Here is a 24,948-nt window from a genome sequence, read left to right as displayed (position 1 = left end):
ACACCTGCACCATATTACTGTACTGAGGAAGGATGGAGACACCTGCACCATATTACTGTACTGAGGAAAGATGGAGACAAATACTTGGAATTCTGGAGATGATTTTAGACAGCTCACCCCACCTGTCTGATGTGTGCATTACTTTACAGTACAGTAGGGCAGTTTTAAGAGCATGTACAGTATGTCCCCAAWGTGTACCCATAGTTCTTGTCTGAGGTCTGTATTGTAAAGGTCTGATCCTTGCATGCTTCACTACTCTATGGAATTGGATGTTTAGTAGCCAGCCAATGTGTAGGTCTATGTTTATATTTGATATGGGTTAATGTCTTCTCGGGTAGGTATTTCACCTGTGAGTACAGCATAGGAGGTATTGTTTGTAAGGGTATGTGGTTATAAGGAAGTATGCTCAAGTTGCCTCTGGATACATATTTCAAATGGGTACATTGAGTCATTATGCATGTAGCTTTCTGTTATGTTTAACTACATATTTGCGCATGTAAAATGCACATTTGTTGTGATTGAATGATGACTTTCTGATTTGTTTTGACTGCTCTCAACTTAGAACAAGATGTCTTACTCGATGTACTGAATGTGACTTATATGGGATAGGGCGATATGCGTTTTGCAGACCCCCTCAATATGGGTGTTTGGCCTTGGATGTGACTGGGTGATATGAGTCATGGAATGGGTGTCTATATATTGCCAGTGGGCTGTATATCTGTTTCTCTGTCTGTCTCTGTGTGCATGGCTGAGATGGGAGTATTTATAACCCTGGGCCTCTCAGACACACTGAACTCTACCCATGGAGCCAGTGGTAAGACTAAGCCACATCCTGTCACCGAGCGAGAAGGTTAGGGATGGAAGGAGAGAGTGGGAAAGAGAGCCAGAAAGATGGGGCAATGAAGGGCTCAGATGGATATTTTGACAGAGGGTCAGAGGGAGTGGAGGAAGAAAAGAGTGAGGGATGAGAAATGGAGGCAGGGAGAGAATGACTGTGAGAATAAATGAGAGAAGTAGAGAACAGAAGCCTCCTTGGCAGATCCTTCACCAGTAACCAAGGAGAGATGCAGCATGGTAGTGCATGACCAAACAGGCCTTCCAGACCCAGATGAATACTAACACACAGACAGGGCCAGAACCAGGACTTATACAGCCAGCCTCGGCCTCTCCAGACTCTCCTGCAGTCTCACACAAACAGGCCTTTCTCCTTTTGGCTCACCCTCCTGTCCCCTAATTCCCCATCTCTCCCTCTCTTCCTCTCTCCCTCTCTCTCTCCTCCCTCTCCCTAGACAGCTAAACTTTCACACATGTATTTTCCTTCTAAACGAGTGCAAGGCCCATTAACCCCCTGCATTCCTCCTTCTCTCCACAGATGGAGGGAAACATGGTCATTATAGGGCACGGTTAACAGACCCACCTCAGAGGGCTAGCTATCACACACTGGATGTGGTATGTGAAGTGAACCCAGGGTAGATTTATGTGGGTTGACTTTTCACGGTCGTATGGAAACGCTTTGATTTGTATGGGCTGCTGAGATCATGTGAGTCACTCGTAAATATTGTAGTACTCTCAGTCCATTGAAAGCTGTCTTTCCCCATATTTACTAACAGTGTCAGTGTAGCTACTATTGTGGTAGAAGGTTGGGGTTAAAGTGATACATCTGTCTTGTTTTGCTTAGAAATGGTGTGTTGTAGAAACTGTAGAGATCTGTGTCTGGAAACCAACCCAGAGCAGAGCACCACCCAGTTCACATGTGACCATCCAAAAAAACTGCTGTGACATCACATCACTCTGTTGCGTTCATATTTCAGCAGTGGWGGCAGAGAATGTGGGGCACAACCTGGCTGTACGTCATAATCAAGCCAATAAACTGTATTGAGTCATGTATTTGGGGGGAGGATGTGGACGATGTTGAAGTCTTGTGGTTTGGGGTCAAGTTTAGTGTCACAATTGGTTAGGTAGTGTGTTCACGTACTGTGTGTATGGGTCTTCATCTGGACTGGAGTGAGGGGTTAAGGTGAAGATGTTTATCGTAACCATATGTCTGCTAGCATCAGAGCGGTTGCCAGGGGAGTGCCAGGGGCATAGCCACTAGAAGTAGTTTGAGGGAGGGGTTGCTGTACATTTTGGTGCCACATTTTTTTTWATTCWGATTTTTCARGGGGTGCTGCAGCACCCTCAGCACCCCTACTTCCCGCAGCTATGGCCAGGGGGTTGCCATGGGGTGGAAGGACCAGAGAGAGTGACCTGTTGGGAAGAACCATAGGTCGGGCCCAGTCAGCCAGGACTGTTAAAGATAGCAGGTCTATTAATATACGACTAAATGTGGGATACTGGGATTCAGTATCAGCAGAACACATACCAGATACTGTACACTCAATGCTACTGCCCCTCTGACAGCTAGAGGGGCTCCACTGTCTGTCACAGGGTCGTCATGGGGACGATGGGCGCGGTCCGTATTTTTTTTCTCGTTGGTGATGTCAGCACTGGCAGATTAGGTCGTTTTAGAAAACATGGAGAACTCTTCAGTTTAAGGGCTGCTTGTTAACTCATTATAAACCATTAGTAAATAGTTTGTTAACCATTGCTAAACTAAACTATGAATACATCATAAATCGGCTGTATTCACCACACTATTTCTGTACGTGCAAAGAGGCATTATGCAGCATTGATGCAAACTCCTTTGCTCATCAAATCAGTTACCAAATGAAAAAGTGGAAGCAATTTCCTCGGTAAACCTGAGCTCRCGGCTGTGTGCTGTGTATACCAAAACAGTATAATCAATACAAACATMATTTCCCCAGCAGTGGTTCTCCCTCACTCTGCCAAATAAACTGTTTATGAGTGGGTTTACTATGAGTCCCTCTCGGCTACAGATTATATTGAAGGTRCGCTGCTCAGAGGATTGCCTCTGTTGTATAAACACCTTGATTCGATTCCCCGCTTATCAAGGTAATATTATTCTAATATTTCACTCTGTGTTATGGGCCAACTGTAAACTCGCTCCTTCCTTGCTGGAGGAAGAAGAGAGGAGAGGGGTGATGGAGTGTATTTGTTATTACTCAGGGAGAAAGGGAGCGAGGGAGAGGAAGAAAAATGAAAGAAGACAAAAAGAGTTCTAGGCCTAGGATCCCAATTTGGGGAATCTCCTAATGAAATAATAATGTTTGTGTCTGAACTGGGCCATGGTGGATTGGCAGGCAGGGAGGCAGCAGGATGAGCACTGTGGAATAATTGCATGTTTGAGATTAGTATCTGGGGGAAGAGAGGATGGAGGAGGGAGCGTGTGTATTGGAGGGTGGAGAGAGGAGGGGGTGTGGGTGTGTATGTATTGGAGGGTGGAGAGAGTGGGTGTGGGTGTATTGGAGGGTGGAAAGGATTCTGCGGAGCTGGTTTGAGGGGGATGGGAGGGGAGAGAGAGAGAGACTGGTTGTAGTTATGGGGGTCTTGTGACATTCCCTCTGATGTGTCCTGCAGCTCCCAGATGGAAACGTTTACAGGCCACGCCACCACAGGCCTCGGAAGAACGAGAGGAACGAAAGAGAGAAAATAGAGAGACTGGACAGGAATGGTATGGAGAGAGAGAGACTGGAGCGAGTGATTTAAAGGGAGAAGAGAGAGAGAGCGGGGGGGACAAATGGAGAGCAAGAGAGATAGAAAGACTGGAGAGAGAGATCAAATGAAAAGGAGCAAGGGATAAGAGAGAGGAAGAGAATTGATAGAGATACAAATGAATGAGCAGGCAACGGAGAGGGAGGGATGAACAGTTCTGAAAGAAAAGTCCTTCTACTTCAGAAATGATATAGTGAAAACTGCCCTCCCTCTCCTTACCAAAGGAGATTAACTTTTTCTCCCTCTCTCCTACCCTCCATCTCCCCTCCCTACCTTCACCCCTGCCCCAGCCATGACAGTTTGATCCTGCTGCTATCCTTATCCAGCGTATCCAGCCCAGAGTTGTGTAAACAGAGCGAGCTGAGCAGCTACAGAGCTTTCATGTGTCTCTGTCAGCCTAACCCTTCACAACTGGTTTCTCTCTCGCTCGCTAAGGGTTTAAGCTTGTTTGGCTCAGGCTCTACTCCCTAGTGCTCTAGGGCTGTTCTGTTCACTGTTTTGATGCCCATTTCAATCGTTTATGGTGGCATTGTTTAAGTGCCGGTAATACAAATAGGATTGAAATTAGAAAAAGTTCCATATGAATTGCCAGGAAATGATCAGTCTTGGCTTCATGGACTGTCTGTACGGTCTTTGTTTGTATTACTTATAAATATACAGCAATGTTGTTGGTGGTTGGAGTGACCTCTCTATGTGTTGATGTTGACATTCATCTTTCCCTCCTCTTCCTCAGGTCAAGGGGTCCAATCAGAACCAGGCTGGGTGGGTCACACAAGCCGTGGTGTTGACGGGTCAGCACGTAGCCGCGGATACGGAGGTCCAACTGTTCCAGCGGATCCTGGAGCAGCGAGGCTACGAGGTCAGCCTGTCCCGATACGCCGAGACCAACACCGCCCTGAGACACAACAGCGGTGAGATGGAGGGAGGGAGGGATGGAGAGAAGGACAGAGAGATGGAGGGTGAAGGGAAAGGTTTTTCAACAGCATCAGCTAACACTGAGAAAAGACAGCAGTGAGCGAGAGTGGTGAGAGAGAAGGTGGAAGAAAATAGGGAGGAGAGGGAGGAAAGAGGGGAAGAAGGATAAAGAGAGATGCAGGATGGAGAGATCAGGGTAAGATAAAGAGAGGTGAGCAGGTTTTACAGTTAAGACGGAGGGAGTGGGGGAGGAAGGATGGGCGGAGAGAAGCAGAGAGCGAGGGAGGGATCGTGGAGAGGGATGAGAGGCAAGGAATGGGTGGAAAAGGTCCCAGAGAGGTAGAAGCTGATAGATAAATAGATAAATAACATAAGAATGCTGTATGGTACAGTCTGTGCCTGCACACATACACAAACAATTATTCACTTATTTCATGTACATGTGCTTCACCTCGTCAAGTGAGGAGAAAGGAAGTATACACACAATGGTTTCATTCACTAGCTATTTGTCCCCAGGCAAGTGACTTGCGCGCATACACACACACACGCGCATGGCCGTATTCCAGTCACTGATGACGTACAGACAGGCATTAGAGAAGGGTTAACAGAGGTGTGTGTGTGAGAAAGGCCTGCTGCTCTGGCCAGGCAGGTGGGTGGGAAGAGGTTAAAGGGTTAACAGCTATAAAGCCTGGTCTGTAGGGCCTGGTCTGCACCCCCTGCTGGGTTTACTGTCCTGGAGGGTGGAGCTGTTTGTAGGGCTCACTATCCTCCCTTCTGCCGACACCGCCTTCGACTATACACACCCATCCCAGTCAGCCAAAATAAGGTTGATTTATTGCAGAAAAAGACTGTGAGGAATAAGGCCAAATTTCCTTCTTGCCTTATTTCATTACTTTCTCTGTAATCTCTCCCTCTGTGTGAGTGTGTATGGAGTAGGAAAAGGAGAATGTTTTTCCAGTGACCCATTGAAGGATGCTACTGGAAAATCCTTGGTGCTCAGCACAGAAGTGCCATGTGAATAGTTCAGCTGGAAGGCAGAGGGGGAGAGAGCGATAGAGAGGGGACACTTATAGGAGACCAGATGTTTAAACTACCCTTGTCATTCAGAGTCATAAATCACTGCTCTACTAGTAAGGATAGTCCCAAGGATTAGCTGTGTGTGTGTGTGTGTGTGTGTGTGTGTGTGTGGGTGTGTGTGTGTGTGTGTGTGTGTGTGTGTGTGTGTGTGTGTGTGTGTGTGTGGTGTGTGTGTGTGTGTGTGTGTGTGTGTGTGTGTGTGTGTGTGTGTGTGTGTGTGTGTGTCTCCTGTGGTTTACTATCAAGAGGAGAGTATCGCCAGGTCTCAGGGGTCAGGCTCTGTGTGTCAGAACGCCCAGCTGTCACTCACCCCATCAGTGTGATGATTGACAGGTCAGCCTGTAGACCACACTTTTGCTCTGGTCACCCTGATCAAAGAACCCAGCAGGTCGTTAGGTAAACAGCAACACCCTTAATGACTTTACCAGCCCAGAAACTGAATAGCATGGGCCTGGTAAATGTCTTTAGGACTGTGTCCTAAAAGTGTCCTATAAAAGCGTCATAGTCAGTCCTTGCACGTGTGCGTATTTATGATGGAAAGAGGAGACAAGGAATGGGGAATGTTTAAGAGTATTGGGATATGCCTTTCCCTTTGCTTATAAAGGAGACAAGGAATGGGGCAATTTAACAATATTGGGACACTGCCTGTGTCATTGCCACGGTATGCTACGTGTGTGACAGAATATTCCAGCCCAGTCTCCCATATAATGGATTTGTCCGATCTACATCAGGGCTTAAAAACTGGAGCGTACTGGAATGAAAGGGTAGGGTTCCTGGAAGAACGAGTCCAGATCTTTAATTTGATGAGCTCTAATTGTATTAGTCTGTTATTGGGTCGAATGCATCAGATTAGAGGGAGCCAATCATTTCCTGTTTACTCAAACCAACCAAAACAGAGAGACAGAGATTGGCTTTTACTGTTACTGTTGTTGTTTTCTCTGAGGGCCTTTTCAGTCTCCCAGCAGACTGTGCGTGCTTGTGTGTCAGGGCTTCAATTCCCCGATGGCATCGGCGGCCATGGCTGAGGCGCATATTGAAGATGTTACTTTTCGTCAGCCAACAAGATGAGTAGGCCTAAACAACAGCAAAAACACTACCCGATGTCAATCTACTATCCCCCATAGTCCAAAAGTTGACATATTACATTGGCAGTGGCGATTTTAGCATGTGCATCTTGGTGGGGCAAACTCCCCCCAAAATGTTTTCGATGCATGCCAGCAAAGCCACTACACAACACTAAACAATACATTAATTGCACTATAACGTTGTCAAATGGTGACCACAAACTGTTAGGGCCTACCTAAAGCTGTCCCTACACCAGTCGCAACACCTTACCACTACTACACCTGGCTATCAGCGGAGCCTTGTCTGGCAGCGAAACAGTTCATTCAACAAAATGTACTGCCTTTTAAAAAAACATAGCTGATATGGCTGACTTGCTTAAAAAAAATTGCTTTCTACTGACAATTGAGATGCACAAACTATGGTATAAGGGGACGACGAGGCAATCCGTAATTTCGATTAAGACATTAATGAGCGAGCTAGGACGGATGTAGTTAATATAACTATTTGTTCAGCACTTTAGAAATGTACAGCAACAGAATTCAGAACATGGGCCGTTCTTACAGTATTCTCCCTGTTCACCAAGTCAGAACCGTAGGATAAATAAAGGGGGCATAAGCAGACAATGAAAGCTTTTACAATATTTGATGATGACATTTTTCTAAAACAGGCTATAGGCTAAATGTGCACCAGCAAGTCAGAACAGTAGACTAAGTTATGAGGGGAAAAAGGAGCAAATTATTAGAGTTAGGCACATGGGCTACTAACAGCTTATTACACAACATACACTTAGTATTACTTTCTTAGCTACATTATGTATATGTCCCTGGCATATTACATCATTCATGCAGCAGCATACAAGAAATAATTTTGGACTCACGTTGTTGTGCTGTGCTCACTTGAACAGGAAGATGGCAAGGCGGCCCTTTGTGACACATTTTTTGTCATCAAAGTGTGGCATTCTCTGGATTTATGGTGCTTTCAAGACAACTGGGAACTCGGAAAAAAACAAGGTTGAATCATGACGTGGGTGATCTTCAGGTCGGAGCTCTAGAAAGAGGCCCGAGTTTCTGACTTAGAATTCGGAGTTTGATGACCATTCAAAACGCATTTTCCCACTCGGAGCTAGTTTTTTTGTCTTGTGTCTTGAAGTCTAAGATTTCTCAGTTCCAAGTTTCCAGTTGTTTTGAGCGCGGCAGAAATCATGCTAGATTGACAGCATGGCCAATGTTGAATGTTTATCCTTTTAAGCTTGAAAAAGAGACCCTTAAACCCAGACTTGGACCACACACACACTCCAGTGAATATCAGACTAGTGATTGCTTTGAATGCTTGCAGTTAGCCACTGATTCCTTCCAAACCACTCATTGTTGAATTTGCGATTTCCAACTTGTTGTGTAATGTATATGTCCAATAGCCGATGATCACCGATCCGTTTTATATATAATTTCTCTTCATTATTTATCTTCATTTGACAAGGATTGAAAAGGATTTGCCAGTAGGTTGTCAACTTGTTTCATGATATTGACTGCTAGCTAAGATTTTGAAAGTATGATGGTGACATGATCAATCCAATCAGAGCTATGGTACATATATCGTGATTTTACGTCATTTTATCTGTGGCCAATGACCTTGAGCCTTCTTGGATGGGCACTTCTAATGTAACTCTATGGCAGCACCAAATTTTCTCTTGAATGAATCAAATGTACTACCATCTAACAACTCCAGGAATCACATGATGTCCAGGCTTTTGTACCTCTGTGCTATCTGAGACTTGATGTGATCATGAATTGAGTCATACAGTGACTTGTAGGTGTGCCTTACATCCTGAGTGTCCTGCCGACGCTTCCTCCTGTGCATGATCTCTGGATCCCCTGTCATGCTTGCTGCCTTCTCATATATGGCACTGAATGCTACATCAGACTTGTGCTCCTCCATTCTTCTTGACAGATTCTCTATTATTCTCTTACAGTAGGCTACATCCATGGCTTTCTGCTGCACTATGTCAAACACAACATCTGTGAGAGCAAATATCTCCTCAAAAGTTAGAAGTAAAAAAAAAAAAAAATCAACATCTTCCAGCTTTGCCTTGAACCCATCTGCACATGACACAGTATCATCATCCATGGTAGGGTGCTCTGTGATATGGGTGAATGTGTCCTTCAGTTGCGCATAGCTTTTTACAATTCTAGAAGTGAAATTCCAACATGTTGGTGCGTTTTCTGGCAAGCATGCACATCCAGCCTTAACTTTGGGAATGAACTTGGTGCTCTGACTCTGAATTAAATTGAGCCGGTTTGCCTGTAGGCCGTTTAAGTCAGAAGCCATTACAGCAGCACCTTCATAGGTTTGGATATCAAGTTTCTCCAAGAACTCAGACATCAAAGAATTCACAAAGTCAAACACAGACTGCGCATCTCGCCAACTTGACAGATCAAAGTAGCCCAAGATACGTTCCTGATTAAAGCCCTGAACATCCACATACCTGACGGTAACTAACAACTGCGAACGACAGCTGATGTCTGTGGTTTCGTCCATTTGCCATGCAAAAAACAGCACTGCGTCCACCTCTCTTTTAATCTCACTTTAAATGGATGATGCGATGGAAGCTATCAAATCATTCTGAATTGATTTCGACATCCAAGCAAAGACAGTAGAAAGTTCCACATGTTCAGTAAGTAACACATCATAACGTGGTATTACCTCTGCAAGCTCCTTGTAGTTTCCCTCTCGTCGTGTCCCCTAAAAGCTCATTCTTACATGCCCAAAATTGCAGTGATACATCCCTGTTTCTTCTTACTTTCCCGTTGTGTTGCACAGTATGAATATGTCCATTACATCGATGCGGCTTTTTCCCAGAAACTTGAGTCTGATATGGGCATTTATATGCTACCTGCTTATGTTTTGCTGTTTAGCTGAACGATCGATGTTCTTCAGGTCACTGTTTCGACCAAGGCTCAGACTTTCCAAAATCAGGCAAGGCCAGCAATACAGGCAAGGCCAGCAATACAGGCAGGGCCAGCAATACAGGCAGGGCCAGCAATACAGGCAGGGCCAGCAATACAGGCAGGGCCAGCAATACAGGCAGGGCCANCAGCAATACAGGCAGGGCCAGCAATACAGGCAGGGCCAGCAATACAGGCAGGGCCAGCAATACAGGCAGGGCCAGCAATACAGGCAGGGCCAGCAGGTGGCTTGATGAAAGGCTCCCTGTTAACCAGCTATACTTTTGATACCAATTGATATTGAACATCCTCACCTTTTCATCCTTCTTCATGAAACTGATCAGAGGTCCACCCTCGGTTTTAAGTCTCACCTTTTCCGTGTACCATAGAGAATGAAAGGAGTTCTTCAACAAAAAGTCCACAACATTTTTTTAGCGTTATTCATTCTGGCAGAGAAAACTGCACGCTCATGCTGCTAGCTAGCTAGCTACTGCTACTTGCTACTAAAGTTAGCAAGGCAAATTTAAATAAATTGCACTAACTGGACACAAAAATAAAGTTCTAAAACCAAGAATTTTTTTAATAATATACCTCCTCCGTCTCCTGTAATTTGAAAAAACTAATTTGAATTGAATAATATMAAAAAAATGCTCAACTATCACTCTTCACTCTCAATCTCTATCCAACAATGTCACCAAGCTTCTCAACACATGAAACCCCCGTAATGCTCTGTGGCACAATCCCAATGCAACACACTATGTTCATTCTCTGATCCTAATCCTATGATTGAATGGACAACATGTCAGTTCATACTGCAAAAGCTTTGATTGGTTGGAGGACGTCCTCCGGAAGTGGTCATAATTACCATGTATGTCTATGGAAGGGGGTGAGGCTTACGAGCCTCCTAGGTTTTGTATTGAAGTCAATGTAGCCAGAGGAGGATGGAAGCTAGCTCTCTTCCGGCTACACCATGGTGCTACCCCAGACATTGCTGCTGAAGTTACTTGTACACCTTCATTGCAAAACAGTGTATTTTAATCAATTATTTGGTGACATATTAATATATTTAGTATAGTTTTACCTGCAAATGATGACTCTTTTAATGTTTTACTATTTTTATTTTTATGAAATTTCACTGAGGAGGTTGGTCCTCCCCATCATCCTCTGAGGAGCCTCCACTCATATATATAAATATATAATTAAGGCTCATTTACAGTATGGTTACATTTTCAGGTGCCTCCCTCATGTCAGCATCAATCTGGACATGACAGGCGATAGCCTAAGGCTATCACCTACACATGTAGGCTAATTATACACTTTTTTAAATAAATGTCATTGGCTATTTTGGTTAATGGCCTGGTGCCCTAGCAGATGGCCTTGGTGCCCTAGCAGATGGCCTAGGTGCCCTAGCAGATGGCCTTGGTGCCCTAGCAGATGGCCTAGGTGCCCTAGCAGATGGCCTAGGTGCCCTAGCAGATGGCCTAGGTGCCCAAGCAGATGGCCTTTGTGCCCAAGCACATGGCCTTGGTGCGTGCCCAAGCACATGGCCTTGGTGCCCTAGCAGATTGAGCACCTCTTGAAGGCCAAATGGTCGCTTGCCCCTAAAATCACTAAATTCCAGGTTTTGTGTGTGTGTGTGTGTGTGTGTGTGTGTGTGTGTGTGTGTGTGTTTGTGTGTGTGTGTGTGTGTGTGTGTTTGTGTGTGTGTGTGTGTGTGTGTGTGGTGTGGTGTGTGTGTGTGTGTGTGTGTGTGTGTGTGTGTGTGTGTGTGTGTGTGTGTGGTGTGTGTGTGTGTGTGTGTTGGCAGTATCAGGGTCAACTCAAACATATGGGAGCTGTTGCAGGACTTGAAAGCAATGATTATAGGTTACAAAGAACACTACACACACTTAATCTCTCTCTGTATACAGACACAGAGGTAGGTGTGTGTATATGTATATATATATACACACACACACACACACACACACACACACACCACACACAACACACCACACACACACACACACACACACAACAACACACACACACACACACCACACACACACACACACACACACACACACACACACACACACACACACACAAAGGTTTAAGTTCTTGCTATCCATTCATCTCTAGGCTGCCATAATAGCTGTTAAGTCACTTCCTCCCATTCTCAATGCTTCAGAACACTGAGACCAAAACAGCCATGGTTCTGGCCAAAAGCACCACCACGTTTCCTCTCCTCTCCAAATACCGTCTGTACAATCGCTACCAGATGTGTTCTCTCTCTCTCTCGCTCTCTCTCTCTCTCTCTCGATTTCTGTTATTTCCTTTTCTCTCTGCCTCTCTCTGCCTCTCTCTGCCTATTTCTCTCTGTCTATTTCTCTCTCTCTCTCTCCTCTCTCTCTCTCTCTCTCTCTCTCTCTCCCTCTCTCTCTCTCTCTCTCTCTCTCTCTCTCTCTCTCTCTCTCTCTCTCCTCTCTCTCTCACACACAGTTGGAGCACCGTATTTGGTATGGTTTAAAGCTTCATTTATTTGTACAAGATGCTTACTGATCTCTTATTCGTTCCCTCTGCTTTCCCCCTCTCCCTCACTCCCAGGTGGCAGTGTGGAGTGGAGTGTGTTGGTGTGTCTGAGCGGTTCGGAGAAGAGTTGTCTGAGGAGAGTGTCCTTCTCCCATCTGCAGCCCCATCAGAGGGTGAGACCAGCTACACACACACTGTACGGGAATGCTCAACTGGAAGGTCGTTTCATACGGGAACRTTGGTGACCTATGTGGGAATGTTACCCCATGTCAGAATGTTGACCGACATGGGTATGATGGTTGTGTACTTTTCATATTGGTGTAACACTGTCTCCTCAAACCCCAGCAGTGAAGCCTGATCCCCTAACGACCCCCAGTTTCTTTCTAATATCCATGTGTTATCAGATCCACCCAGAGATTCTTCTAGAAAATATCTTTGGAAGCCGGGACTAATATTTTTGGAAGCCAGCTTCCAAGAAAGAATTCAGTGAAAATGGCTCTGTCCTGAGATGGTGGATCTCAGTTCAAACACGACAGGAAAACACACAGTAAACTCCAACAACAAACATCACATTCCCTTCTCCCTCTCTCCTTTACACACCCTCCTATAACACTAACATCCCATAACATCAGACCGCATAGGACCATCCTTAGCCTGGTCCCAGGTCTGTTTGTTGCTAGTACTATGGTCTATAGGAGCCGGCAAGACAGCACAAACAGATCTGGGACCTGGCTGTCCTCTTGCCTCAACTTCAAACAAGTCCAATAACTTTAATTCGTTGCCTTTTGGATCCAATCTGTCATCTACTCAGGTCAACATGATACCTGGGCTGGTGGGTGCCTTCTCTGATGTGGACGGGCTCTGTCGCTTCCAGACAGACAGCCGGCTAGCAGGTGAGTCTACAGGTGGAGCGCTGAGTGATACACGAGATCTGGGCCGTGTTCATTATGCACCAAACTGAAGAAAACTGACTGAAACGGGGGAGACTTGTCCAATAAGAAACGTTGAAAACATTTTCTGTTGTGTACCCTAATGAACACGACCTAGGTGAGTCATCACCTGTTTCCAGACAACCTTTAGTTTTCAGGCGAGCTCTTTGAGTTCCTTAAAGTAGAGATTTGGGCCGTTGCTAGCAGACGTTTAAATACAGATGCGTTTTTATGGAAATGACCCGTACGTAATTAGACTTGTATAACTTGTATAAATTGAATAAACTTGTATAAATTGAAGTACTTAGAGTACTTTTAAAGTTGTATCCGTGGAAACCATAGATGATTAGCTGAAGATGAATTTTGGAGAAGATACGTGGTTTATTTTGTTCAATGGGTTGCAGGGCTTTCATACATGCTCTCTCTCTATAACTCGGCTTTCTGAGAAGACCTAAATAAAGAAAGCACTTTTATAATCACAGTAATGATCGGTTCAGAGATTCTTAATAATGACCCAATGCATTTCTGCTTATATTCGTCCTCCGTTCGAACCACATGAAAATAAAGATGATGGATTGAGTGAGTGAGAGAGAGAGGGGCTTTGGGCAAAAATATATATTTTGGGTTGGCGTCAAGGGCACTTATCTTCATTATATCTCAGAAGGAAGATAATGACAACCAGTGGGCTTTACTTAGATAGGAACTGAGGGCCCTCTGTGTGTTCTCCTCTACCTCTTTACTCTTTGTTTAGAGGTCTCTTCCCTGTACAGAACAGATTGTCTCCCACTTCTAGAACAATATTGTCCTTCCTTTTTGGCTCGTCTCCAACACAAATGTTGACATTGGTGCAGTCCCAGTTGAAGGCTAGTGTCTCCTCCTCAATTGCCCTCTTTCACCTTGAAGTCCTGCAGACCCCCTCACAGCCCCTCTTCAGGTCTTTTAGACCGCCCACACCCCTCTTACTTAGACCAGGACCCAGGTCTCTGCCCACCCTTTGTTTCAGAACATAATTTATCTTACAAAAGGCAGAGTGAATCTGACTGACGCAGGCACAACCAACAATCACTGCCGTGTTCCAGCTACAGGAGGAGAGGAGGGGCAGGGGGTCTGTTTCCTGGTTTGGGCCTAATTCAGGGTTTTGTGTGGTTTCAGGGAATACAGTGTTGTGTGGTTTCAGGGAATACAGTGCTGTGTGGTTTCAGGGAATACAGTGTTGTGTGGTTTCAGGGAATACAGTGTTGTGTGGTTTCAGGGAAAACAGTGTTGTGTGGTTTCAGGGAATACAGTGTTGTGTGGTTTTCAGGGATACAGTGTTGTGTGGTTTCAGGGAATACAGTGTTGTGTGGTTTCAGGGAATACAGTGTTGTGTGGTTTCAGGGAATACAGTGTTGTGTGGTTTGGTTTTCTCCGTCTTTCAGATTTAGTCTAGCTCCATTAGAACTTGGAAATATTGGACGTTAGATTGTGATTCAGATATCATATGTGAGGGATGTGGATTACCAGTAGAACGGATTTGAATTTGAGTGCTTTGTTCATCCTTCTCTGGCCAGTGATTTGAGTCGGGGGATGGGAGAGGAGTTGGGATCAAGCCCAGRACTGATAGTGATTTGGGCCTTAGAGCACACAGCCTCTCTCTACACATTTCCACCGGTGGAGAATTTCATTAGCAGTACAGTGCCAGAGAATGACAACACGCTCTCACTCCCTCTCACTGGGCAAACACTGGTTGAATCAACGTTGTTTCCAGGTCATTTCAATGAAATGACGTTGAACCAACGTGGATTCGACGTTGAATTGACTGTGCCCAGTGGGCTGTTGATATGCAACGTGAAGCATGTATAGGGGTTGACACTTATTAGGCAAGGACACACACACAGCTGCTCTGCTATTTCATAACTCATAACCAGCACAAGGGATGCAAACTCAGCAAAAATAAACTGCTTTACTCCACCTCGGATAACGGCCCTGATGTCAACCCCTCGTGACAGTCTAGAATAGATGCTAAATTCAACCATCTCTGTCATCACTAGGTACAGATTAATGTCTGTCATCACTTGTGTGTGTGTTTCTCTGTTACCGTGTTTTGTTTCAGGGCTGGCATTACGCATAAATCCATCTGCCTGTGGATCGCCCCGCATCAAGCTGGGAGATGTTCGTGATGTGGCACAGGGTGATTGGTCAGTCAACTCTGCCAGTAACAACACGTTTACCTTAGTCGAAACTTACAGCTCAATTATGATCAAGTGTCTCTATTCGCTCGTTGAAATAAATGGGTTTGATTTTTTGAGCTAATGTTATCGTTGTTGTTGTTTTCCCTTCTCTTAGGAACCCAGCTATCACCACACTTCATTTGGTGAGTCCTGGTCTCGTTGCCACGGTGACAGTTTATGTCCTGGTCACCTCGGTAACGCCGCTCACAGCCTTTCTTCATCACACGGGCCTGGTCAGGACAAGCGAAGACACGGACAGCCACACCACACAGGTACTGAGGACCCTATTCAATCTAATCTGTTCACCAGGTATCTGGGGTTATAGATGCATTATATTCAATGTGATATATATATATATATATATATATATATATATATATATATATATATATATATATATACAGTGGGGCAAAAAAGTATTTAGTCAGCCACCAATTGTGCAAGTTCTCCCACTTAAAAAGATGAGAGGCCTGTAATTTTCATCATAGGTACACTTCAACTATGACAGACAAAATGAGAAAAAAAATATCCAGAAAATCACATTGTAGGATTTTTTATGAATTTATTTGCAAATTATGTTGGAAAATAAGTATTTGGTCACCTACAAACAAGCAAGATTTCTGGCTCTCACAGACCTGTAACTTCTTCTTTAAGAGGCCCCTCTGTCCTCCACTCGTTACCTGTATTAATGGCACCTGTTTGAACTTGTTATCAGTATAAAAGACACCTGTCCACAACCCGGGAGGCTGTACTACCGACTCTTATCCAATCTCATATCTCTTCTGACTAGTTAACCTCTCGTTGACGTCTCTTACGTGTCTCTGAAACGCACACTAGCTGCGTCACCAGATGACCAAAACCATGCCAAATATCTGGAGATCTGAACGTCCTGATCCTACTGCCCTTATGATGTTGTTGTCTCCGGAGACTCCCAGTACCTTTTTAAAAGGCCCTGTTAATATTGTTCAGTGTGTGTGTTTGTTCATGCGTGCGTGTGTGTATGCCAGTGCATGTGTTGTTGTGGACTAGCCAACCACACCACATGCTTCGGATTTGAGCACTGTAATGCCTGATTCCCAACCCTGTCCAACCGTCACTCACTGGCACCCTATTGGGATTATCTCAAATGAAATCTGTCTCTGTCAGATGAAATGTAATCTAACCTGATTAGATCTATTAGATGTAATATGTGATGGGACTGAGAGTGAGAGTGGTTGGCGTTTTCTTCTGTCATCTCAAAGCTGGGGTTGTGGATTAGTGAATGTGGACAATTACCGCCACCTGTTGGAACAGAGTATTACGTGTTTATTTTGCCGCAGCATTGCGTAGCAAGTGATCAATTCCTTTTAAATATTACATTTACATGGAATCTCTCCATAAGAGCGCGAATCAGTTATTGCCTTGACTGATATTGAGGTGTTATAATTAAGTTGGAATCTATCCAACTCTGCTGGGTACAGACTTTAACTTCTTCAGACTTTTTTAACACTGACAAAACTTTTCTATCTTCTTTATCCCCCCTCTCTCTTTCTCTATCGCTTTTTCTCTTTTTCTCTCTCTCTCTTTCTGTCTTTCTTTTTTTCACCCTCGCCTTCTCCTTCTCTTCATCTCCCTCTCTCAGCTCAAGCCCTGTTGCGTCCCACGAGGCATTGGACCAGGTGAAGGAGGTCATAGGTCAGGTGTTGAGGGCGGCAGCATTGACCAATGAGGAGCCTAGCTCTCGGCACAGGTTAGCCAGCCGCGGATCAACCTCACGGCTGTTCAATTATTAATCTCTGTGCGTCATTCTGATTTGTCACTAGTCTATGTGACTGTTTCTCCTGTAGGTGGTGTCTCCTGTGTTTCCAGCTGATGACATTCACTCTTCAGTTCAGTGGTTCCCTTCTACCTGTCATAGTGAAGGTAAGAGGGGGTTATTGCTGGGTCGGCACGTTGCTACTGTAGCCGCTCTCTACTGATGTTTTTTTAGAGTAGTCACTAGGTGGCGCCATAAGACTGTGATACTAGCAACATTCAAAGACAGCAACATACAAAATATATAAAAAGGTACATGGACACCCCTTCAAATGAGTGGATTCGGGTATTTCAGCCACACACGTTTCTGACAGGTTGAGCACACCGCCATGCAATCTCCATAGACAAACATTGGCAGTAGAATGGCCTTACTGAAGAGCTCAGTGACTTTCAATTTGGCACCGTCATAGGATGCCAGCTTTCCAACAAGTCAGTTCGTCCAATGTCTGCCCTGCTAGAGCTGCCCCAGTCAACTGTAAGTGCTGTTATTGTGAAGTGGAAACTTTTAAGAGCAACAACGGCTCAGCCGCGAAGTGGTAAGTCACACAAGCTCACAGAACGGGGCCGCCGAAGTGCTGAAGCGCGTAGCGCGTAAAAATCATCTGTCCTCATTTGCGACACTCGCTACTGAGTTCCAAACGGCCTCTGGAAACAACGTCAGCACAATAACTGTTTGTCAGGAGCTTCATGAAATGGGTTTCCATGGCCGAGCAGAAGCACACAAGCCTAAGTTTACCACGTTGGCTGGGTGGTGTAAAGCTCGCCGCCATTGGAGTGATGAATCACGCTTTACCATCTGGCAATCCTAAGAACGAATCTGGGTTTGGCGGATGCCAGGAGAACGCTACATGCCCCAATGTATAGTGCCAACTGTAAAGTTTGGTGGCGGAGGAATAATGGCCTGGGGCTGCTTTTCATGGTTTGGGTTAGGCCCCTTAGTTCCAGTGAAGTGAAATCTTAACGCTACAGCATACAATGACATTCTAGACGATTCTGTGCTTCTAACTTTGTGGCAACGGTTTGGGGAAGGCCCTTTCCTGTTTCAGCATGACAATGTGCCCAAAGCGAGGTCCATACAGAAATGGTTTGTTGAGATCGGTGTGGAAGAACTTGACTGGCATGCACAAAGCCCTGACCTCAGGGCAGGTGTCCACATACGTTTGATCATGTAGTGTAACTTCAGAGTTGAGCAGAGAAGAGAGAGTCAGTATTTTAGCTGTTGTGCTGCATACATGTGGGCTGCATACAAACACACATGTGCACTCACACACACACATACCCATGCATGCACACTGCTGAGTGATACAACTAGTCACAGTTATAAAAACCATTACACTTAAAGGGCCTCCCTTGAAGTGTTGTAATTGGTTTGACCCAAAGATTCCTTCCCCTTTTTCCAGATTCCAAACATGGTGTCCATTGGTTCCACTCTTATAACCCGAGCCACCAATACACATGATGATATTTCCTTCTGTAGGCTGTATAGCCTGTTCCATGTACTCATCTTAGGAAGACCAACATGTCTTGGTTTAATGTGACTAATTCCTTCCTTGAATTCCCCTCAGTGCTTACACCTCTCCAATACGTTCAGACCTCTAAGTGTGAGTCAGGGTAGAGGGAAGGGAGCAGGTCATTGTGTTGTCACCCATTTATACGTTTCCTACAGTATTAAGATAACTCATATATCCACTAGGTGGCAGAACATGCTTACTTTCAGTACAGTCCCTTTAATAATGAAAGCCATTGCTAAAAGTTTCCCTTAATCTCTGTCTGAAAGGTTGAGACTGACCTGCACTTTGATGGGCTGAGGGACCCAGTGTTTGACGGACAGATCACAAAAGAGTTCATCCTGGAAGATGCTCTTCTCTTCCTGCTCCCAGCACACAGTGGACAGGCCAGTCTGAAGAGCCCTTCACACACTGAGACAGACGATGGACAGAGGGTACTAAACAACTGTTTAACTTAATAAAGCACACAATACTATGAGGGCAACGACGATGGACTCCTTTTAACATGACAATTTCAGAGAGAAAGTTTTATGGATATCGTAATTCCATTAACCTTCACAATTTGTTTTGTGTGTTTCTGGTCAGTATGGTGGCTGTGGGGGGACATACGGTCTCTGTCTGCCAGAACACCAGACTCTCCTCCTCCTCCAGTTCCTCCGTCAGCTGAGGACACCAGGGCCATTTGAACTGGTAAACCTCTATTCCACATTAGTCTCTGTTACAGTGCATTCGGAAAGTATTCAGACCCCTTCACTTTTTCAACATTTTGTTATGTTACAGCCTTATTCGAAAATTGATTAAATAGTTTTTTCCCCTCATCAATCTACACACAATACCCCATAATGACAAAGCAAAAACAGGTTTTTAGAAATTTGTGCAAATGTATTAAACATTTAAAACTGAAATATCACATTTACATAAGTATTCAGACCCTTTACTCGGTACTTTGTTGAAGCACCTTTGGCAGCGATTAAAGCCTCGAGTCTTCTTGGGTATGACGCTACCAGCTTGCCACACCTGTATTTGGGGAGTTTCTCCCATTCTTCTCTGCAGATCCTCTCAAGCTCTGTCAGGTTGGATGGGGAGCGTCGCTGCACAGCTATTTTCTGGTCTTTCCAGAGATGTTTGATCGTGTTCAAGTCCGCACTCTGGCTGGGCCAATCAAATGACATTCAGAGACTTGTCCCAAAGCCAGTCCTGTGTTGTCTTGGCTGTGTGCGTACGGTCCTGTTGGAAGGGTTGTTGTCCTGTTAGAAGGTAAATCTTCGCCCCAGTCTGAGGTCCTAAGCGCTCTGGAGCAGGTTTTCATCGAGGATCTCTCTGTACTTTGCTTTGTTCATCTTTCCCTCGATCCTGACGAGTCTCCCAGTCCCTGCCGCTGAAAAACATCTCCACAGCATGATGCTGCCACCACCATGCTTCACCGTAGGGATGGTATTGGCCAGGTGATGAGCGGTGCCTGGTTTCCTCCAGATGTAACGCTTGTCATTCAGGCCAAAGAGTTCAATTTTTGTTTCATCAGAACAGAGAATCTTATTTCTCATGGTCTGAGTCCGTTAGGTGCCTTTTGGCAAACTCCAAGCGGGCTGTCATGTGCCTTTTACTGAGGAGTGGCTTCCGTCTAGCCACTACCATAAAGGCCTGATTGGTGGAGTGCTGCAGAGATGGTTGTCCTTCTGGAAGGTTCTCCCATCTCCACAGAGGAACTCCGGAGTTCTGTCAGAGTGACCATCGGGTTCTTGGTCACCTCCCTGACCAAGGCACTTCTCCCCTGATTGCTCAGTTTAGCCAGGTGTCCAGCTCTAGGAAGAGTCTTGGTGGTTCAAAACTTATTCCATTAAAGAATGGTGTAGGCCACTGTGTTCTTGAAGACCTTCAATGATGCAGACATGTTTTGGTACCCTTCCCCAGATCTGTGCCTCGACACAATCCTGTCTCGGAACTCTACGGACAATTCCTTCGAGTTCATGGCTTGGTTTTTGCTCTGATATGCACTGGTAACTGTGGGACCTTATATAGACATCTGTGTGTGCCTTTCCAAATCATGTCCAATCAATTGAATTTACCACAGGTGGACTCCAATCAAGTTGTAGAAACATCTCAAGGATGATCAATGAAAACAGGATGCACCTGAGCTCAATTTTGAGTCTCATAGCAAAGGGTCTAAATACTTATGTAAATAAGGTTTTTCAGTTTTTTATTTGTAATACATTTGCAAACATTTCTAAAAACCTGTTTTCGCTTTGTCATTATGGGGTATTGTGTGTAGATTGATGAGGGGAAACATTGATTTAATCCATTTTGGAATAAGGCTGTAACGTAATAAAATGTGGAGAAGGGGTCTGAGACCTTTCGGAATGCACTGTATAGAATATAACCAGATTAATTGTAAAGCATAATGTAGTCAATGCTACAGAACACTTTCAGTGGTTCAAGATTGTAATCATGTTATTTAGAGTGTCTGTATTCCCAGTAACTGAAAACCTGTCTATATCCAGCTTTATCCCGCAGCTTCTCCGCAGCGCTCTCCTATCCAAGACTTTCTGTTTCGATCGTTCCCTAGAGCAGAGGAGTCTGGGAGTGGGCGACATTTCTCAGCATTGTTGGACAGAATCTGTTCTCATTATACAGAGCAGAGGAACCAGACTTACAGGTGAGCACAAGCGTGCGCACACACGTGTTGACAAGTGTTGATAATCACCTCTGGACCTCGTATAGGCCAGAAGGGAACCAATTGGAATGTTGACGCAGGCCAGGAAGATTGTGTTGTGTGTGTGTGTTGTGTGTGTGTTGTGTGTGTGTGTGGTGTGTGTGTGTGTGTGTGTTGTGTGTGTGTGTGTGTGTGTGTGTGTGTGTGTGTTGTGTGTGTGTGTGTGTGTGATGTGTGTCACCATATGTGTTTTTACTATATCCATATTTGTGTAGTTGGTTTGTGTGAGACTGTGAATGTGCTTGAAATACACAAAGGTAATTTTATTAGAGGGCTTAAAGTCTGTCATCACTCTTGTTTTTTTTATTGCAAGGAAAGTCCTCAGAATGACTGAGTGGATGTTCCCATTATTCCCTGTTCCAATGGGACATTTTTTTTCTAAATAATGACAGTCTTCCATGTTTCCCATAGGACCAACGAGGCAGAGACACAGACCGGGTGGGACCAACACTCAGGCTCCCAGGACCTCCCTGGAGACAGAGGTGAGGCGCTGCTCAGGTGTCGGCTAATTGGTTGGCTCTGGAGCACCTCACCAACAGGATGCATAGAAATGGATTGGAATTAGAATGCTGTATATCTCAATGGTTGGAAATGTGACGCTCTGAGTTCACCAGAGCTCCACACTGGGAGGCTTACATGTCTTTTTGCAGAGCAAAACTGTTTGTGGAAGGTACTACACAGAGCACAGACCCTCTCGCTCACTCAACGTTGTCGATATACATCTAGTTTCCTTATAGGCCTATTTGTCAGGGAAACTGTTAAGCCAGCTATATAGCCTATTTCTGTTCGCGTCTTTTATTAAAGAATGTGAAACAATGTTTCTGTTTGATCCTTGCCATTACATCATGCATAGCTTTTCTTTATATGGCCTAAAATAAATGTGTTCATATGAGCAGAATGTTATCTGTAGGTTATAGCATAACTAATTTTGTTCAGTTTAATGCAGAAAAAATGTATCTCGTAAAAGGCCGACATTTCAATTAAAAAAAGATTGGATGGATGGCTATGACAGTCCAGCAATCGAATTGCAATTCTTTCTTATGCTAATAATCCAAATATTCTGCTTAAAATAATCTTTCACCGCTACCCTCATTATTCATATTCTCAGAGGAGCAGGACAAAGCAATGGAATCCGAAGTTATGCTCTGCACGTGGAAAAGATATCCCGGCGCATGAAAGCTACACCAACAAACTGGAACAACAGACCGCAAATAAATACTTGTCGCATAACCCTCACCGACGGCATTATCTCCAAGTTAACCGAACAATTTTCATACATATGACGCCTTTACAGTAACGGGTCGATCGCAACAATTTATAACCTTTCAGACAATATAAAAAAAACAGTGCCGCATCAGAAGTATCTGTACCTTTTCAGGCAGTACAATTTTCCTCGGGCATACAATGTTCGGTATTGTTTGCCTGACAACAATATTGCTCAACCTAGCATATCGTGGCACTGAGAAAAATTGCTTTTATTTACCTTAGTTTCACAGTAACTTTATGCAGTTACTCCTAATATGACCCCCATTTTCTCCCAAACGCAATACAATAGAGGGAGTATACGTGTCCACATGATTAATTAAGCATGTATTTTAATGTATAAAAAATTACATTAACAAATTTTCGACCAAATGAGCAGTTACTGCCTTTTTGCTTGGTATGGCAGAATAATGGTAGGGTATATGTGTTTTCTTTCCGCTAAAAGTCATTGTATTTAACGAATTTCAAAGTACTTTTTATGAGTGAGTGGTCTGCGCGCAGTCAGCAGAGAGGCAGGCTGCTTGCAGGGAGCTCGAGGCAATTTGATTGACAGTTTTGGTTGCCTAGTGATGGACTTTAGCCCCGCTTCAGAAGCGGCATTCCCCTACCGACAAGTATGGCCGTTCAGTGGCGCTTGAAACTATCTCCAGAGAAGGTTTAGTGGCGGCATTTAAAAAGCCATACTGTACCATTTCAGACAAACAAATGCTATAGCTGAGGCGCTTTCAAGGCACCACACTTTATATACCCATATTAACGAATTTAAATAGGCCTAGGCTACAATATTCTGCCCATATGATCAACATGTATTTTAGGCCATAACAATATTTTTTGCCATACATGATTTAATGAAAGCAGTAAACATACACCTCATGAACACAATCATGCAATAGTTAGCAATAGGTAAGATACACAACATTGTTTCACATTCTGTAATAACAGACTCATGAACACAATCATGCAATTGGCTACAGCTGGGTTCACAGCTTCACCCTCGCTTCACAGCTTCCCTGGGAAACTTGATGTAGCCTCACGCAAACAAGAGCAGAGAAGGAGCTTGCTTCTGCTGCAGTGTTCGAGGTAAAATATTAAGCTGCTGCAGTGTTCGAGGTAAAATATTCATTTGGGTGGGTAGGTGGCCCTATACTGTGCCCCCTGAATGTGCAAACTGCTTGAGGTTGGCACACACCAGAGTCAATTGCCTCCACAGGAAGAGAGCATTCTCTGGGCTTGTGCTCAACACGTGTGGACTTTGTTATGAACATTCCTCTATGTGTATTAACATTTTATCCTCCCATTACATTATTGTGTGTGTGTGTGTTTTGGTGTGAATGTCTTTAACTTTAATCCCTTTGAATGTGGATAATAAGCGGAGCTGCAGACACAATATAGAAAACAGAGTTCTACTAAATCACACAGAGGTAAACTCAGAATGACATGAAACCCCCTGGACACCAAAAACACCGAACCTGAAAACACACATTCCCAGAATTCCAGATCGGTATAGACACTTACAGTCATATATAGGACCTGAAGCTGGGCAGGTGTAAGTACTAGTGACAATGTAGTAAGGGGGTGCAGCATCTAGCGGACTCCCGAGCTTAGTAAGTCCCTGTCGAAGGCCAGTGGGCATTAAAGATGCTTCGGGACTCAAGTAAAACTTGGATCAACATACTATAAGACTGCTAACACTACCATCTCTAGTCGAATGTGAGCCAGCCCTTACATTAGAAAGCCAGCTTGTGACTTCACAGGTGAAAGGGTCATGCGGAGGGTCTCACCTTAGGTCCTCTGTCTCGATCCACCAGGTTGTATGGTGACAGCGCTGGGCGATGTGGCTCAGGCGGAGGGCGTAGGGTCCAACCTACGTCAAAGGGGACCTCCAGCAAGACGGGTAGTCCTTCAACCCAGGGACTGAAGGGGGGCTGAGGTCAGAGGGGTCTGTGGTACAGTTGCCTGAGGTGGGTTCACACAACGCTCTGATCACACCACAGGGAGAGAGAGAACAGATTATACACAGATAAAAGTCTAGCACACGTCACACCGTACGTGGACCTAGCGTTCATCTGCCGATCGTTCAGCGCGCTGTGTTTTAGGGACCACCCTCTGTAGTTCCATGCGACTGTACATGCAAAATTGGAGCGCACTCTAATTACGTTCAGAGGTTAAGTACTCTCGGCCAGCAAACGCCATTGTGTGTCTGAGCCCAAAGATATTCAGAATACTGTTCACATTTAACCATCAGAAGGAGCAAAAGAAACAAAGATGTTATCTAAAACATGCATGCTCAGTGTGTGTGTGTGTGTGTGTGTTGTGTGTGTGTGGTGTGTGTGTGTGTGTGTGTGTGTGTGTGTGTGTGTGTGTGTGTGTGTGTGTGTGTGTGGTGTGTGTGTGTGTACGTGTTATTTATAT

The 24,948-nt window shown here is 44.7% G+C and overlaps 1 protein-coding gene across 1 annotated transcript in view; it reads left to right on the top strand.

The window, feature by feature from the left end:
• LOC111951269 (cadherin-like and PC-esterase domain-containing protein 1) overlaps nucleotides 1–24,948 on the top strand; it is a 102,711-nt gene that overhangs the window by 43,195 nt on the left and 34,568 nt on the right. The window contains 12 exon segments of the mRNA XM_070434718.1: nucleotides 4,346–4,523; nucleotides 12,198–12,295; nucleotides 12,934–13,015; nucleotides 15,144–15,228; nucleotides 15,377–15,561; nucleotides 15,666–15,669; nucleotides 16,889–16,990; nucleotides 17,088–17,163; nucleotides 18,833–18,997; nucleotides 19,149–19,253; nucleotides 21,062–21,216; nucleotides 21,685–21,832. Coding sequence (XP_070290819.1) covers nucleotides 4,346–4,523; nucleotides 12,198–12,295; nucleotides 12,934–13,015; nucleotides 15,144–15,228; nucleotides 15,377–15,561; nucleotides 15,666–15,669; nucleotides 16,889–16,990; nucleotides 17,088–17,163; nucleotides 18,833–18,997; nucleotides 19,149–19,253; nucleotides 21,062–21,216; nucleotides 21,685–21,832 — 1,383 coding nt within the window.

Source organism: Salvelinus sp. IW2-2015, linkage group LG24, assembly GCF_002910315.2.
Source record: "Salvelinus sp. IW2-2015 linkage group LG24, ASM291031v2, whole genome shotgun sequence".
Classification (NCBI taxonomy): domain Eukaryota; kingdom Metazoa; phylum Chordata; class Actinopteri; order Salmoniformes; family Salmonidae; genus Salvelinus; species Salvelinus sp. IW2-2015.
The sequence above is the reverse complement of the archived record's forward strand: the minus strand, read 5'-3'. Positions and strand labels throughout refer to the sequence as shown.